This window comes from Anguilla anguilla, chromosome 14, assembly GCF_013347855.1.
Source record: "Anguilla anguilla isolate fAngAng1 chromosome 14, fAngAng1.pri, whole genome shotgun sequence".
Classification (NCBI taxonomy): domain Eukaryota; kingdom Metazoa; phylum Chordata; class Actinopteri; order Anguilliformes; family Anguillidae; genus Anguilla; species Anguilla anguilla.
The window spans coordinates 28,108,010-28,121,114 of NC_049214.1; the positions used below are offsets into that span (position 1 = coordinate 28,108,010).

General features: G+C 45.1%; 2 protein-coding genes across 2 annotated transcripts; one reads left to right on the forward strand and one right to left on the reverse strand.

Annotated features, from left to right (window-relative positions):
* The first annotated feature begins 517 nt into the window (after positions 1–517).
* Positions 518–6,936, forward strand: LOC118212622 (transmembrane protein 119-like). The gene is made up of 2 exons (XM_035390728.1): positions 518–869; positions 4,388–6,936. Exon 2 carries the CDS (start codon positions 4,392–4,394, stop codon positions 5,625–5,627), a length of 1,236 nt encoding a protein of 411 aa, XP_035246619.1. The 5' UTR covers positions 518–869; positions 4,388–4,391; the 3' UTR covers positions 5,628–6,936.
* A 414-nt stretch (positions 6,937–7,350) lies between these two features.
* Positions 7,351–11,208, reverse strand: LOC118212626 (iron-sulfur cluster assembly scaffold protein IscU-like). The gene is made up of 5 exons (XM_035390731.1): positions 11,053–11,208; positions 9,057–9,170; positions 8,691–8,801; positions 8,510–8,588; positions 7,351–8,257 (listed from the first exon to the last, which is right to left on the reverse strand). The coding sequence occupies exons 1-5, from the start codon at positions 11,182–11,184 to the stop codon at positions 8,166–8,168; spliced, it is 528 nt and encodes a 175-aa protein (XP_035246622.1). The 5' UTR covers positions 11,185–11,208; the 3' UTR covers positions 7,351–8,165.
* Positions 11,209–13,105: the final 1,897 nt, after the last annotated feature.

Below are 13,105 nucleotides of genomic sequence, written 5' to 3' on the forward strand. Positions count from 1 at the left end.
GTGTTTCTCTTAATTACCCATGAAGCCACACTGAGTCAGGAAGTACAGCTTTTAGGCCACACGGTCACCAGATTCCTAGCAACATCACGTCACATGATGGACGATGCTCTCATCAGACATTAGGGAAATACTGTGTTATACGCGTGTGTGCGGGGGAAGGAGAGAGTGATTGGGAGTGTATATGCACAAGAGAGAGATACAGAAGGTTTGTTTGTACATGTGCATTACAGTGTGAGCGTGTTGGAGTCAGAGCATGCATATGGTTTGTGTGCATGTTAGACTGTGTGTGAGGAGATTTACTGTAGCAGTATTCTGGGTCGCTGTGTCCGGTCACATGCAGCTTCAGGACACCGTGAGCCAAAGCTTTCACTGTATCAGGCACCCGGACTCTACAACATGGAAGAGAGAGAGGAGAAATATGAGCTACTACCCAGAACCCCCCCCCCTCCCCTCCCCCATCCCCCCACGCCCCCAACCAACCCCAGATGTGCTGCGTTTCCTCTGGCCTTCAGTCTACCCTCCCCCCCACACACCATTAAACTACGACCTAATGAGAACAATCTGTGGATAAATAGTGAGAGAGAGAGAGAGAGGGTGATAGAAACAAAAAGTGAGAGAAGGGGGTGAAGGAAAGTGGAGAAAGAGAAGTAGGCAAAATATCCAGCGGGTAATGAACTTATCCCGGGGATTCATGCATTTATATATTTATTTATTTTAGTGGCCGGCAAAGCTTTCAAACAGCCAGCAGCTGTATGACGTTTCGCAAGGGGAGAACAGAGCTTTCGGAAACTTCCTTTCTTCTCCTCGTCTTCCTCGCTCCTGGCTGTGGGGAGACTTCTCTCTTTGTGAATCCGCAGGTCACCTGGACGGTGAGTACACAGCTTGAGCTACAGTATGAGCTGTTTCTGTGCTGTGGAGGGCTTTGTATCTGTGTGTGCGCACTACAGTGGCTGGATAGAATGGGTTTGGGTCTGTTGGACCTCCTGGCACCATCGGTTTGCTGGGTAAATGGTACAGAGGCACAATGCGTAGTTGCTTAGTAATACCCGACACTCTCAACAGCACACTTTTAACACGGTATTAACTGAGCAGACTCCACACAGTGCTCTGTGCAGATCTGTACAGCAGGATGTTGGTCTCTAAAGAACGTTACTTCACATGCGCTTCTGTTGTGTGGGGTGGTGTGAGACCCGTTGGACTAAATAAAAAATACTTTTTTCTGGGAAAAAAGCTAACAGGCTAAAAGTGCACGGTTGTTCAGTTGATTTTTTTTTAAACAAATGTTTCCATTGTTTTAAAGTTGATTTTCCATCTTTACCGTATATGCAGCTGTGATGAAGTGCCAGGAAACAGAAGAGACACACAGAGTTTTCCAGATTCTTTGTTCATGTATTTGTCGCTGTAAATGATTATTATTGCTGTGGTGAAATATTATTATTGTTTTATTTTTATTATACCAGCTGTAATCTCTATTCATGTTCAAGTTGATTTCTGTTTGCTTTGGCAATACTTACAAATGTATGTCCAGCTAATAACACAACACTGAGAGAGGGAAAGGGGGAGAGACAGAGAGAGAGAGAGGGAAAGGGGAACGAGAAAGAGAGAGAGCAGAGAGAGAGAAAGAAAGAATGTGAGTACGTGGGAGTGCAGGAGTGCAGACTGTCATAGTACAGTCTGGCTAGCTGAAGTCTTTCTGCTGAGGAGCCCAGACAGGAAAAGCACTTATTTGTTTTTCCAACATGGATTCTTTGAGGCTACTTTGGCTAATTGAGAACACATGAATAGCAATGCTAATGCAGCAGAACGGGTGATAAAGATAACACACTGATAATTATACTTGGCTAATTAATTAGACTGCAAGGCTCAGGGGAGTTATAGAGCAAACAAAAAAACGTATTCTAAATCAGATGAACTGGAAATCATGAAGTTGTGAGTTGTGAATGATGTAATGATGTTGTGAAGTTATGATGTTGTGAGTTCTGCTATGCAATTCAGAACTTAGTTATGAAGTTGTGCTCTTCTGTAGTTAGTAATTAAGTTGTTACATTATGAAATTTTGTAGTTATCGGGTTCTGAAGGCAGTTATGAAGTTGTTCATTTAGTTATGAAGTTGTGAAGTTAGTTTTGAAGTTTAGGAAGTTCTTAAGTTCTGAACGTTAGATGCAAAGTTGTGAGGTTATTCATGAAGCAATGAAGTTACTATGCTAGTTATGAAGCTGTGAGGTTATTCATCAAGAGAGAGAGGACTGCTGAGTAGCTTATTCTGTTAAGGCCCTGTTGTGGGGCATCGATGGGCCCCTGTCTGATACTGAATCCACACTGTGCCAGCCCTGCATGCAGCAACACGCAGTTAGCTCTAGCAATGGGAGGTGGTCAGTCACCAGGATGTCTCATCACGCAACGCTGATCCCCAGGAGCTCACAAGCCCATCTGTTCAGCTGCGCATGAAGCGTCATCCTCCAGCTCATGTCTGTGTGAGCCTGAATTTGTAAAACTGTAGGGTGATGAGAAGCAACAGCTGTCACCACATGCTCCAAAGCAGAGCGTATGCTCGTCTGCACCGTCCCGAATTTACAGCGGATGTTGTGATGAACACAGCGGTGTGAGCATGACTGGGCATTCCAATTGGGGAGAAAGGGATGGGAAAAGCAAATTTGAAAAGCTTCCCTCATTGTTTCTGATTGTGAAGGATCTGTTGCTTTTGCTCTTTATTTGAAAAGAAAGAGAGAGAGCAGAGAGGGGCTCTGCATATTTCGTGGAACATTTAATTTATTGAAGGTTTAACTGGAGCAGGAGTGCAGAGCTTATTTTCCCACACAGAAGTCACTCAGTGAGAGCATTAGAGGCAGTGCATTGCGATTAAACTGCACTGGTCCGTGCACAGGAAGATGAAACTATGCTGTGCTGGTTTGTGTTGGCTTTTGATGTTCTTTTCTGTTCTGTTCTTGTCTGTGCACAGAGATTTTCTAAAGTGGCACAGTTATATGCATGTAGAACGTTGCTGCATGTCGTCGATCAAACTGCAGTAGTACTTTCAGGATCAGATGACCACTGTTCCCATGCATGACCGGGATCACGATTCGCAGTTCACATATATGGCCAGACCTGCGCACAGCTGCATAAACACTGACCAGCCTTCACAAACAAACTCACATGTCCCCCATGCTAGCAGTCGGTCTGCCGTGAGCATCTGCTAACACGAGCTAACACTTTAAATCTGTCCAAACTGAACCCAGCACCAGCTACTGGCTCTCACCAGAAAACCCCGTCCTGAACATCAAACTGCCCCATATAGGGTCTACACTGCTTTTCGCATGAGGCCGTACAGCTGGAAACACAGAATAAACCATTCCTGTCTGGGAACCCTTCTGGCATGTTCTCCCTTTCCACAACACCACTGGGAACGTATCCTCAGAAACCCCTCTGCACTAATGGAGATAAGCCATGTAAAATACACCTTCCCGCTGTACTTATTTGAATCATAAATAAGACAGAGAACAGACTGGGCTCTTTTACTTATGTCCTCCTTTTCTTTCCAAACTGCATGAGGCCACTGGGCAATGACAGGAGCCTCTGGGGTTTCCTAGCATCCACTGAAAGTGTACTTGGCCATGCTCCTTAATGAATATTCAAAAGATACTTACCTTCAGAATGTTCCAGCATCAACAGAAGGAAAACCGGGAACATCTGGTTAGTCTGTTACAGTGTCTGTTGTACTGCGCTAAGCCTGGACTGTGGAAGCTCATGTCCCCAGTCACAAGACCCTAGCTGATGTGATGACTGGATGTTCTTCCAGAGCAGATTACTGTTCCCTTGTATCTGGCATAAAGGCCTCAGAGACATAGGGATTAAGAGTGAGAAACACATAGCTCAGTCCTTCCCTCCCAAAGACTCAACCCCCCAAACCCAGCTCTAAACTCTACTTCATCCCACTAACCCCTACCCCCCAAAAAAACCTTGCTGTGATTTTTTCCCACAATTTCCCCAATAGATAAACCATGCTTTCACAGTCATGATTATTGTACTGAGTATATTTAATTTTATTAGATAATCCATTTAAATTTTCCTCAGCAGAAACTAAAATTCCTTTCTGTTTATATTGTATTCAGGATGTTTTTTGTAGTGACAAAATTGGACTGAAGCTGAATTAAGCCAAAAATTGGAACATTGAATTTCTCCATCCTTGAGGATTAAAATATTGGCTATTTTCATGGATGAGGTCAAACACTGATTTAATATTGAGACCTCAACGTAGACACAATGCAGTGTTCTGTAAGGCCTGCAGGTAGGCATGCAGATACATATTGTTTACATATTGTAGTGTGTTGGCAAATGTGAAATGCATGTGTGTTTGTACATTATAAAGCTTCTCCATGTTCTCCTGCAGCACCATGATGTTCTCCTGGGTTGTCTGCCTGGCCTGGGCATCAGTGCTCTCACTGCAGGTCTGCTGGTGTGAGGCCACGCCCCTTCCCGTCTACATAGCCACAGAGAGCAGTGGAGACCAGGACCTGGACACATCAGTAGCCACGCCCTCCACTGCTCCCATCTACGTCCACATGACCCCGCTCCACACCACCCACGGGGTTCTGACCCACATCCCCGCCCACCCATCAGACAGCACAGGTGTGGAGCACTTCCTGCTGGGGCAGGTGCGGGGCTTCCTGCGCGAGAACCTGGTCATGGTGCTGCTGGTCTCCTCTCTGCTGACCGCCGGCGTTTTCCTGGTCTGCTGCGCTTCCGCCGTCAGACGCCAGCGCAAGTTTGCGGCCTACTACCCGTCCTCCTTCCCCGCCACGTGCTACGTGGACCAGCGCGATAAGGCAGGGGGAGAGCCTGCGTTCCGCCACGTGCCCAACAGGCCCCCCGACGCGCCAGCCGCAGAACCCCGTGACGCTGCCCACCAGCTTCAGCAGGACATCCTGAGTGCGGCCCGGAAACTGCGCCAAACTCCCACAAAAAACCCCGCGAGAGGGCAGGGCGGCAAGAGCGACAAACACAGCCCCCCTGAGGTACGACGAAGGCAACTGGACACCCCTCAAACAGAAGAAACCTCCACAGAGAAGGGGCAGGAAGTGACACCCACAGAGAAGGGGCAGGAAGTGACCCCCACAGAGAAGGGGCAAGAAGTGACACCTACAGAGAAGGAGCAGGAAGTGACACCCACAGAGAAGGGGCAGGAAGTGACACCTACAGAGAAGGGGCAGGAAGTGACACCCACAGAGAAGGGGCAGGAAGTGACACCCACAGAGAAGGGGCAGGAAGTGACACCCACAGAGATGGGACAGGAAGTGACCCCCACAGAGAAGGGGCAGGAAGTGACCCCCCCAGAGACAGAACAGGAAGTGACTCCCGCAGAGACAGAACAGGAAGTGATACCTGCAGAGACAGGACAGGAAATGGCCCCCACAGAGATGGAACAGGAATTGACCCCCACAGAGACAAGTCAGGAAGTGAAGGAAACTGTGCTGGAAGCAGACCTCTCTCAGAGTGCAGTGTCAGAGTGGGGGTCTGGCACAAACAAGGACCCAGGGGCCCAACAGGAAATTGGGTCATCAACAGCTGAAACTCAGGAAGTAGCCGCTTCATCTGTGAAGCTGATCAGTGGGGAGACGACAGCATTTTAACAAGGGCCACCAAACTGCCAAAATTTCACCCTCAAAACAGAGAGGGCAGGGCTGTTTCTCTGTCTACTTCCTGACCACATGACTATGCTTCTCTTCCATCGTTCAGTATGTGTAAATTGAGAGTTCCACTGAAGGTGTGACCTGTTAGATTATGATTGCCTTACCAGTTAATGTGACTCTTTACCCTGACGGTCTTCAGAATGTTATATCTCATATGACGATGGAGTATCTTAGAACCCTGGAGAACATTACATTACATTACAGGCATTTGGTGGACGCTCTTATCCAGAGCGACGTACAACAAAGTGTATACCCATAACCAGGAACAAGTGTGTCGAAAACCCTAGAGAGAAGTACCGTTCCAAGTGCAGGGAACAACCACATAGTTTAACTTGGAGAAAAACAATAATCAGCAGACAATGTCAATTTTAGCTTGTTTAAATAAAACTCACATTAATCCTGTGATATAGGATTTTATGGTACTGCCAAACACTGGGGCATCCTGTTCATAGACTGAAGTGCTTTGCTGCGACTCTCCCTCATTGTCATCTCCACATGCTGATCCTAGATCTGTATCACCTTCTTCCTCCTTGCTAAAACTGACCATGTCCACTGATCCTGGATCAGCTGACTGGGGAATCCTATTAGAGAGACTTCTGTGCACTTGGTACTTATTAGCTGATGCATACGACTGTCCAGAGTTTCCTGTTGACCAGGATCGGTTTTGTATGTTTTTCACATAAATAATATGATAAATCCCCCTCCCTTCCAGATCACAGTAGGAAATGAACTGCTCTGGTCTTGTGTGGCCAGTGGGTGTATATTTTCTGTTCTCTTCCCATCCCCATTGAAGCTACAGGTATCTGACCCCTGACTGCCACCCGTTCCATTATTGGCCTAGGTATTTTCTGTTCTTCTTGATTGGCTGATGTGTTTCAAGTACTTGCAGCCTATCACAGACCAGCAGCCAGTATGAAGACCCACTTCCACCTCAGCTCAGGGCCATTTGGTCATCGTTGCCACGGTCCATGGATATGTGTAATGTGAGTTGCCAAGGTTATTGTTTGGCATTTTTTTAGGGGTGGGGTACCATTTTGTTTCATATTACGTTTTCACCTGTTTATGCTAGTTTAAGGGGTTAGGTTTAGATCATGTACTTTTTAATTTGTGGCAGATCAGTTAGCTTGGTTTTATTTGAAAATAGTTCTGGTTTGTTTGTTGTATTGGCCTAGGTCAATCACTCTGAAGTCTGTTGTGTTTTAATTTTTAAGCACCCTTCTGTAAATAAAACTCTCTTGTGCACTGCAAATTTAGCCTACCGAATCATTCAACAACTTTTCTGTTACTCCCCTTTACCCCTAGACCTTTATCCTAAGGGGTTTACATTTATAAACCAAGACTGTTCTCCAGATTGTTGTCCACTGCCATCATGATTATCGCTTTATTCATTTATTTGTTCCATATAAAAGTGAAAATCTTGGCTATTTGCTGCTCTGCTTATTGTCTAATCTATGAGCAGTAAGCCCTGGTCCAGGAGGGCCTCAGTGAATGGCAGGATGGATCCATGGATTTATAAACCGCATGAATGCACTGATCCATCCTGCTTTGTGTCAATGTAAGTGTAGATATTAAAAGGTATAAATACGTACTCTACTGATGATCCCTGGTAATGGGAAATAACACACTTTTCTCTGCACCAGAATCACAATAAGCACACAAGTAGTCTGGTCATAATTTTATTATCTTTAAAAATAGCATTCAAATATTGTCCATCCAAATCGCAAGCTGAAACATTGGGACGCAAACACAGGAAAGCCTGAACATTACACACTCTACTCTGCTCCCATATTGCAGGTGACAAAGGAATGTGATGAAGCATGGCTTTCATTAGCAGCCAGGCGGCGAGAGTGTTTAAACAGAGGTAGAAACTCTGGTCTCATACAACTCCTCTCTGGGCAGTATGCACACACCAATCACCTGAACGTACAGGCACACACTCTTCTGCATCCTTACTATAGAGCAAGGTCATGCTGCATAACTACCTCCCCAATCAAGTGCCCTCATATTGTATGTTAAGCTGACAGACAAAAGGGGTGGAGCTTCAGTGCTCTCTCATTGTGCGTTAAGCTGACAGGCCAACAGGGAGGAGCTTCATTTCCCTCTGGCTAAAGAGGTGGAGCTTCAGTGCTCTCTCATTGTGCGTTAAGCTGACAGGCCAACAGGGAGGAGCTTCATTTCCCTCTGGCTAAAGAGGTGGAGCTTCAGTGCTCTCTCATTGTGCGTTAAGCTGACAGGTTAAAGGGGTGGAGCTTCAGTTCCCTCATTGTGCGTTAAGTTGACGAGTTAAAGGGGTGGAGCATCAGTTCCCTCTCACTGGGCATTAAGCTGACAGGTTAAAAGGGTGGAGCTTCAGTGCCCTCATTAGGCATTAAGCTGACAGGCTGGCATGAAAGGGTGGGGGATCGGTGCTCTTGGCCTCTATTGGAGGACGCGGGAGTGGAGGGGCTGTGGAAGACTGCCCACTGCATCAGGGGGGTCTCAGTTGGCGGCTTTGACTGCAGACTCCTCCCTCGCCTGCTGCTTCATCTTGTAGTCCGCCAACGCTGCCTTTATCGCGTCTTCCGCCAACACTGAGAAACAAAGAGTAACGCTCAGAAATGCCCCCGACACAGAGGAAGAGAGAAAACACTGAAAAACAGCAGAATCAGAGCAACCCCAAAAATAACTAAATTAAAACAAACGAATACTACCAAACAACACACAACAGAAATTAAGTTTTAGGTAAAGACAGTAATGAAAGCACTCAGGAATAATTAAAAATGTAGGTGATGACAATAATTAATGCACTCTGCAGTAATTAAATGTGTAGGACATCTTCTTACTTGAGCAGTGGAGTTTGACTGGGGGCAGGCTGAGTTCTTTGGCGATCTGTGTATTCTTAATTTTGAGAGCTTCATCAATCTATAGGAGAAGGGAGAAAGAGAATCATATAAAAATGTGCATTGTGCAAAAGCATTTGCCATGTAAAACAGCTGCTTAGCATGTAAAATCTGTGCATCTTACCGACATGCCCTTCACCCATTCTGTGGCCAGGGAGCTGGAGGCAATGGCTGAACCACAGCCAAATGTCTTGAAACGGGCGTCCACAATCTTACCCTGCCCGTCCACCACCACCTGCCAATCACACACAACCATTAAATAATCTGACCACACCCCTCCACCTGCCAATCAGACACAACTATTAAACAATCTGACCCCACCCCTCCACCTACCAATCACACACAACCTTTGCACAATTTTACCTCCTTGCTTCTGTAACAAACGCTGACTGTATTATGCAATGATAGCCTTAAAAAGAGCCAGACCCAGGTCACAATGTAAATGATATGCTAATGAATCGTGCACAAAGTCCCGCCTCTCAGACCGTACCTGCAGCTTCATTACGTCTCCGCAGGCAGGTGCGCCCACCAAACCAGTCCCCACATTCACGTCATTCTTGTCCAGGGATCCCACATTCCTGGGGTTCTCGTAGTGGTCCACCACCTTCCAGAAAAGAGGTGTTCTGTTACTATCGTTGATTGATTGATTGACTGAATTAATTTGACAGTTTAAAATATGTATAATACTGTGCTGCTGTCATTGCATACATTTCAAAGCACTGAGGAGTAAAAACACACAAAAAAGGACACTCCTTTCCGTTGTGGTCCTCCATTGTGGTTAATGTAATGCGCTTGTCTGCCTGTGCCCTTGTGCTGACCCTAGCTGAGGCCCCGCCCATTTCCCCTCCAGTTACACAAGAAGCGCATTGATATGATGCAACATGCTAAATAAATTAAATCTGCATAGCTCTGTGCCTGTTCTCATTCTGTCGAGTCACTGTGAGCTCAGGCGTTCTACACAGGAAAGCCTAGGCTCCATTACCCAACCACTGTAATCAGATCAACTGTACTGCATGAGCACCAAACAGAAAATCACCACACACACACACCCCAAACACACAATGGCCACAGAACATCCAGTGTTTTTTTTTTTTTTGGTCAGTACCCAAATATCTACCCAGTGCAGAGTTGGGCTCTTCTGACTGTATGTACACCCAATTTCACATTAGGTGTACCACCTCAAGCCCTCCCCCCCCAAAAAATAAAAAAACACTTGGCTGGCTCGTGAAACACAGCATGCTTATGTCCTCAACTTTCACTCAAATAAACCCCAAATAACATGACAGCGGACACATCAACCAGAGGGGCCGGCGGGACTGAAGACAGTCCATTCACTAAATCCTTGACACTGAGCCAGTTTGACCAGCTCAGGTGTACTGGGCAGGTTTGGTGTCAATTAAATCTCACAGGTAAAGCCAGGACAATGAACTTCCACACCCTGGCTCAGGTAACAGGAGGAGGGTAGGTCAGGAATATCGTATAGCACTACCCATTTACACTTAACAGTGCTTAACAGAGTACAGCATCTACAGTCAAGTTTTTTTTCCCTCCAGTCAAACTGCAACCTCCAGTTTTGTTTTGTTGTTTTTTTTTTTTTTAAAGCAATTTTGGAATTAATTTAAGGCGCACATTGCCCATTCGCCTCAGAACTTCCATCCGCCCAGTAGCCAAATATAAAATAGTTATGCATCGCATTTTCACTAAAGTGACTCAACACTGGGACTAATGCCGTTAAACTTAAGATGCCACTTGCCGATACCTGCGTGGTTTAGTGATATTAATGATCTTTAGCTAATTAGCCAAACATTTTAAATGATCTGAAGTTATATGCATATCCAAGAACGAGATTAAAAGATTAGCCCATATGCACGGTTTTGTACTGTAACGTAGGCTACAATAAAACAGGATCGTTAACTAAGCACTTGTACATCGCAAGCTGCGCACTTGCAACATTTCATCAACGTCCACAACACAGCACCTAAACCATCTTATTCCGCCGTGACAGTCTTAATTATAGGCCTGCAAATCAACTATCCATTTAGCAAACTACACAACTGGATGCCGGCTTTCCACACTCACTTATGGCTAGCCTAACACGATTTGTAAACGTTCATACAGCGCTCTCCGTTTACAGTAGACTATAGGGCTCTGAAATGTTTTCGGCCCCGGCAAGACCGGTAAATTTAGTAAGATTTTACATGCAATTATATAGCATATCAACTGACAACTGTTAGCCCAAGTAATCAACATCAATAAGGTTGTAAATACAATGGAAGTCACCGGACCTAGCACAAGACCAAATGCTTCTGCGTTTCACCATTCAATCCATCAATTTTGCCAGTATCTCGGATGGAACAAACCCAGAAACATTGCGGTCAATTCAGGACCATAGCTGTCTATTAATCGCATAGTGAAGTACACTACCGCGAACATCACAAAAAATTACTACTGTAAAGGTCTAGAAGTTAAACAATTCTTTGTTTTACCTTTTGATGGTAAGCACCCGTGAACCGTATTTCCGGAACGGACAACCTCCTGTTTAGGAAAACCAGAGGCGAAACAGACTTCTTTGCTATTCTAAACGCCATGTTCACTGACTGTGTCGCAGTTGCCAGCATACAGCGTATAGAAAACTGGAGAGGGTGGGAGGGGCCACGGGAAATAGCCTCTACTGCGCATGCTGTGTGGTGTTAGTAAACATTTTTGTAGGCGGAGTCATCAGTTGGCCTGATGACTCCACCTACAAGTCATCAGCACTGCTAAAGTAGCAGTGGTAGCAAAAGGAAGATTTGAGCGCGAAAATTTCATCATTAGCTTGCTAACTCATAGAAAACAATATTATTGATCCTCAGGATACCTTGTGAAATTATTTTAATGGTTTGTCAACACAATACAAATTAAATAACAATAACAAGGATCCATTGTTCAATACTTTATAACATTACTGAGGTAGCTATCTACCTTTAACTTAGCGAGGGCAAATGCTGCTTTCAACTTTTGTTGGATTTAAGATCTACATGACTTCCCCACCAGGAAGGTCCACATGAAAACCTTATTATGTCGGATGATCAATTTGGGGATTCTAGATGCAACATGAATTAATGGAGTTGTGGTGTATTCCCAACTCGAAGAAAACTACGACTCCTAAAAGCTGATCACTTGAAAGTTGGGTTAGTTTAGGCTTAGTTAAATTTATGCTCGTTCATGCAGGAAAGTGGAAACACATGATACACTTCATGGCCAATAACGAGTGGACACCCATACATCACACCCATACAAGCTTGTTGAACATCTCATTCCAAAGCTATGGGCATTAATGTGGAGTTGCTGCTTTAACAGCCTCCACTCTAATGGGAATGCTTTCCACTATATATTGGAACACAGCTGCAGGGATTTGGTTCCATTCAGCCACAAGAGCATTAGTGAGGTTGGGCACTGATGTTGGGCATAAGGCCTGGCTCGCAGTCGGCATTCCAGTTCATCTCAAAGGTGTTTGATGGGGTAGTGAGCAGTGCTCTGTGCAGGCCAGTCAACGTCTTCCCTACCAAACCATTTCTTTATGGACCTTGCTTTGTGCCTGTCATAGTGATACAGAAAAGAGCCTTCCCCAGACTGTTGCCACAAAGATGGAAGCACACAATTCTCTAGAATGTCATTGTAAGCTGTAGCATTAAGATTTGCCTTCACTGGAACTGAGGGACCTAGACCAAACCATGACCATTATTCCTATAAACAGTCCCAGGCCATTACTCCTTCTCGACCAGACTTTACAGTTGGCACAATTTTGGCCAGTACAGCCGGCACTATGCATTCCGCCAAACCCAGATTTGTTCATCAGACTGCCAGATAGTGAAGCGTGTCATCACTGCTGAGAGCATGATTCCACTGCTCCAGCAGTGTGTGCTTTATACCACTCCAGCCGACGCTTGGCATTGCACATGGTGATCTTAGGCTTGTGTACAACTGCCTGACCATGGAAACCCATTTCATCAAGCTCTTAATTAACAGTTCTTGCACTGCACAAGGAAGCTTGGTGCCTAACCAAGAGCAAGACAGAGACAAGATAGAGAGCGATGAGAGCAATAAACAAAATTGCTTCTCTTAAACACCAACTAATCTCTCAAGTGCTGAAAAAAGTTACAATAAAGCATAACTCTACAGTAATATCATCAGAGAGCGCATTTTTGAGACTGTATTATGAAATGTATTTTGATGAAAATCAGAAAATCTTTCCAACTACCTAAGTTCTTTCCTTTTCCCCTTATCCTCCTTCCTTTCTTTAAAACAGCTCCAACATCAAAAATGGAAGATTAATTTTTAAAACTCAAATGTTGATGTCACAGGTTAAGGATACAGCAAAACAACAAGTCCCTAAATAAAACATAATACACTGAACTAATAGCCTATAGCTGAATGGAATGAGTTGAGTAAGAAGAGGAAACCAGCATCGCAGCAAAAGAGAAGAACTCTTGCCCCATCTAGTGCACAATTCTGGTCCTGGAGGGTTGGTCTGTGTCTGGTTTCTGTTCCAACCAATTA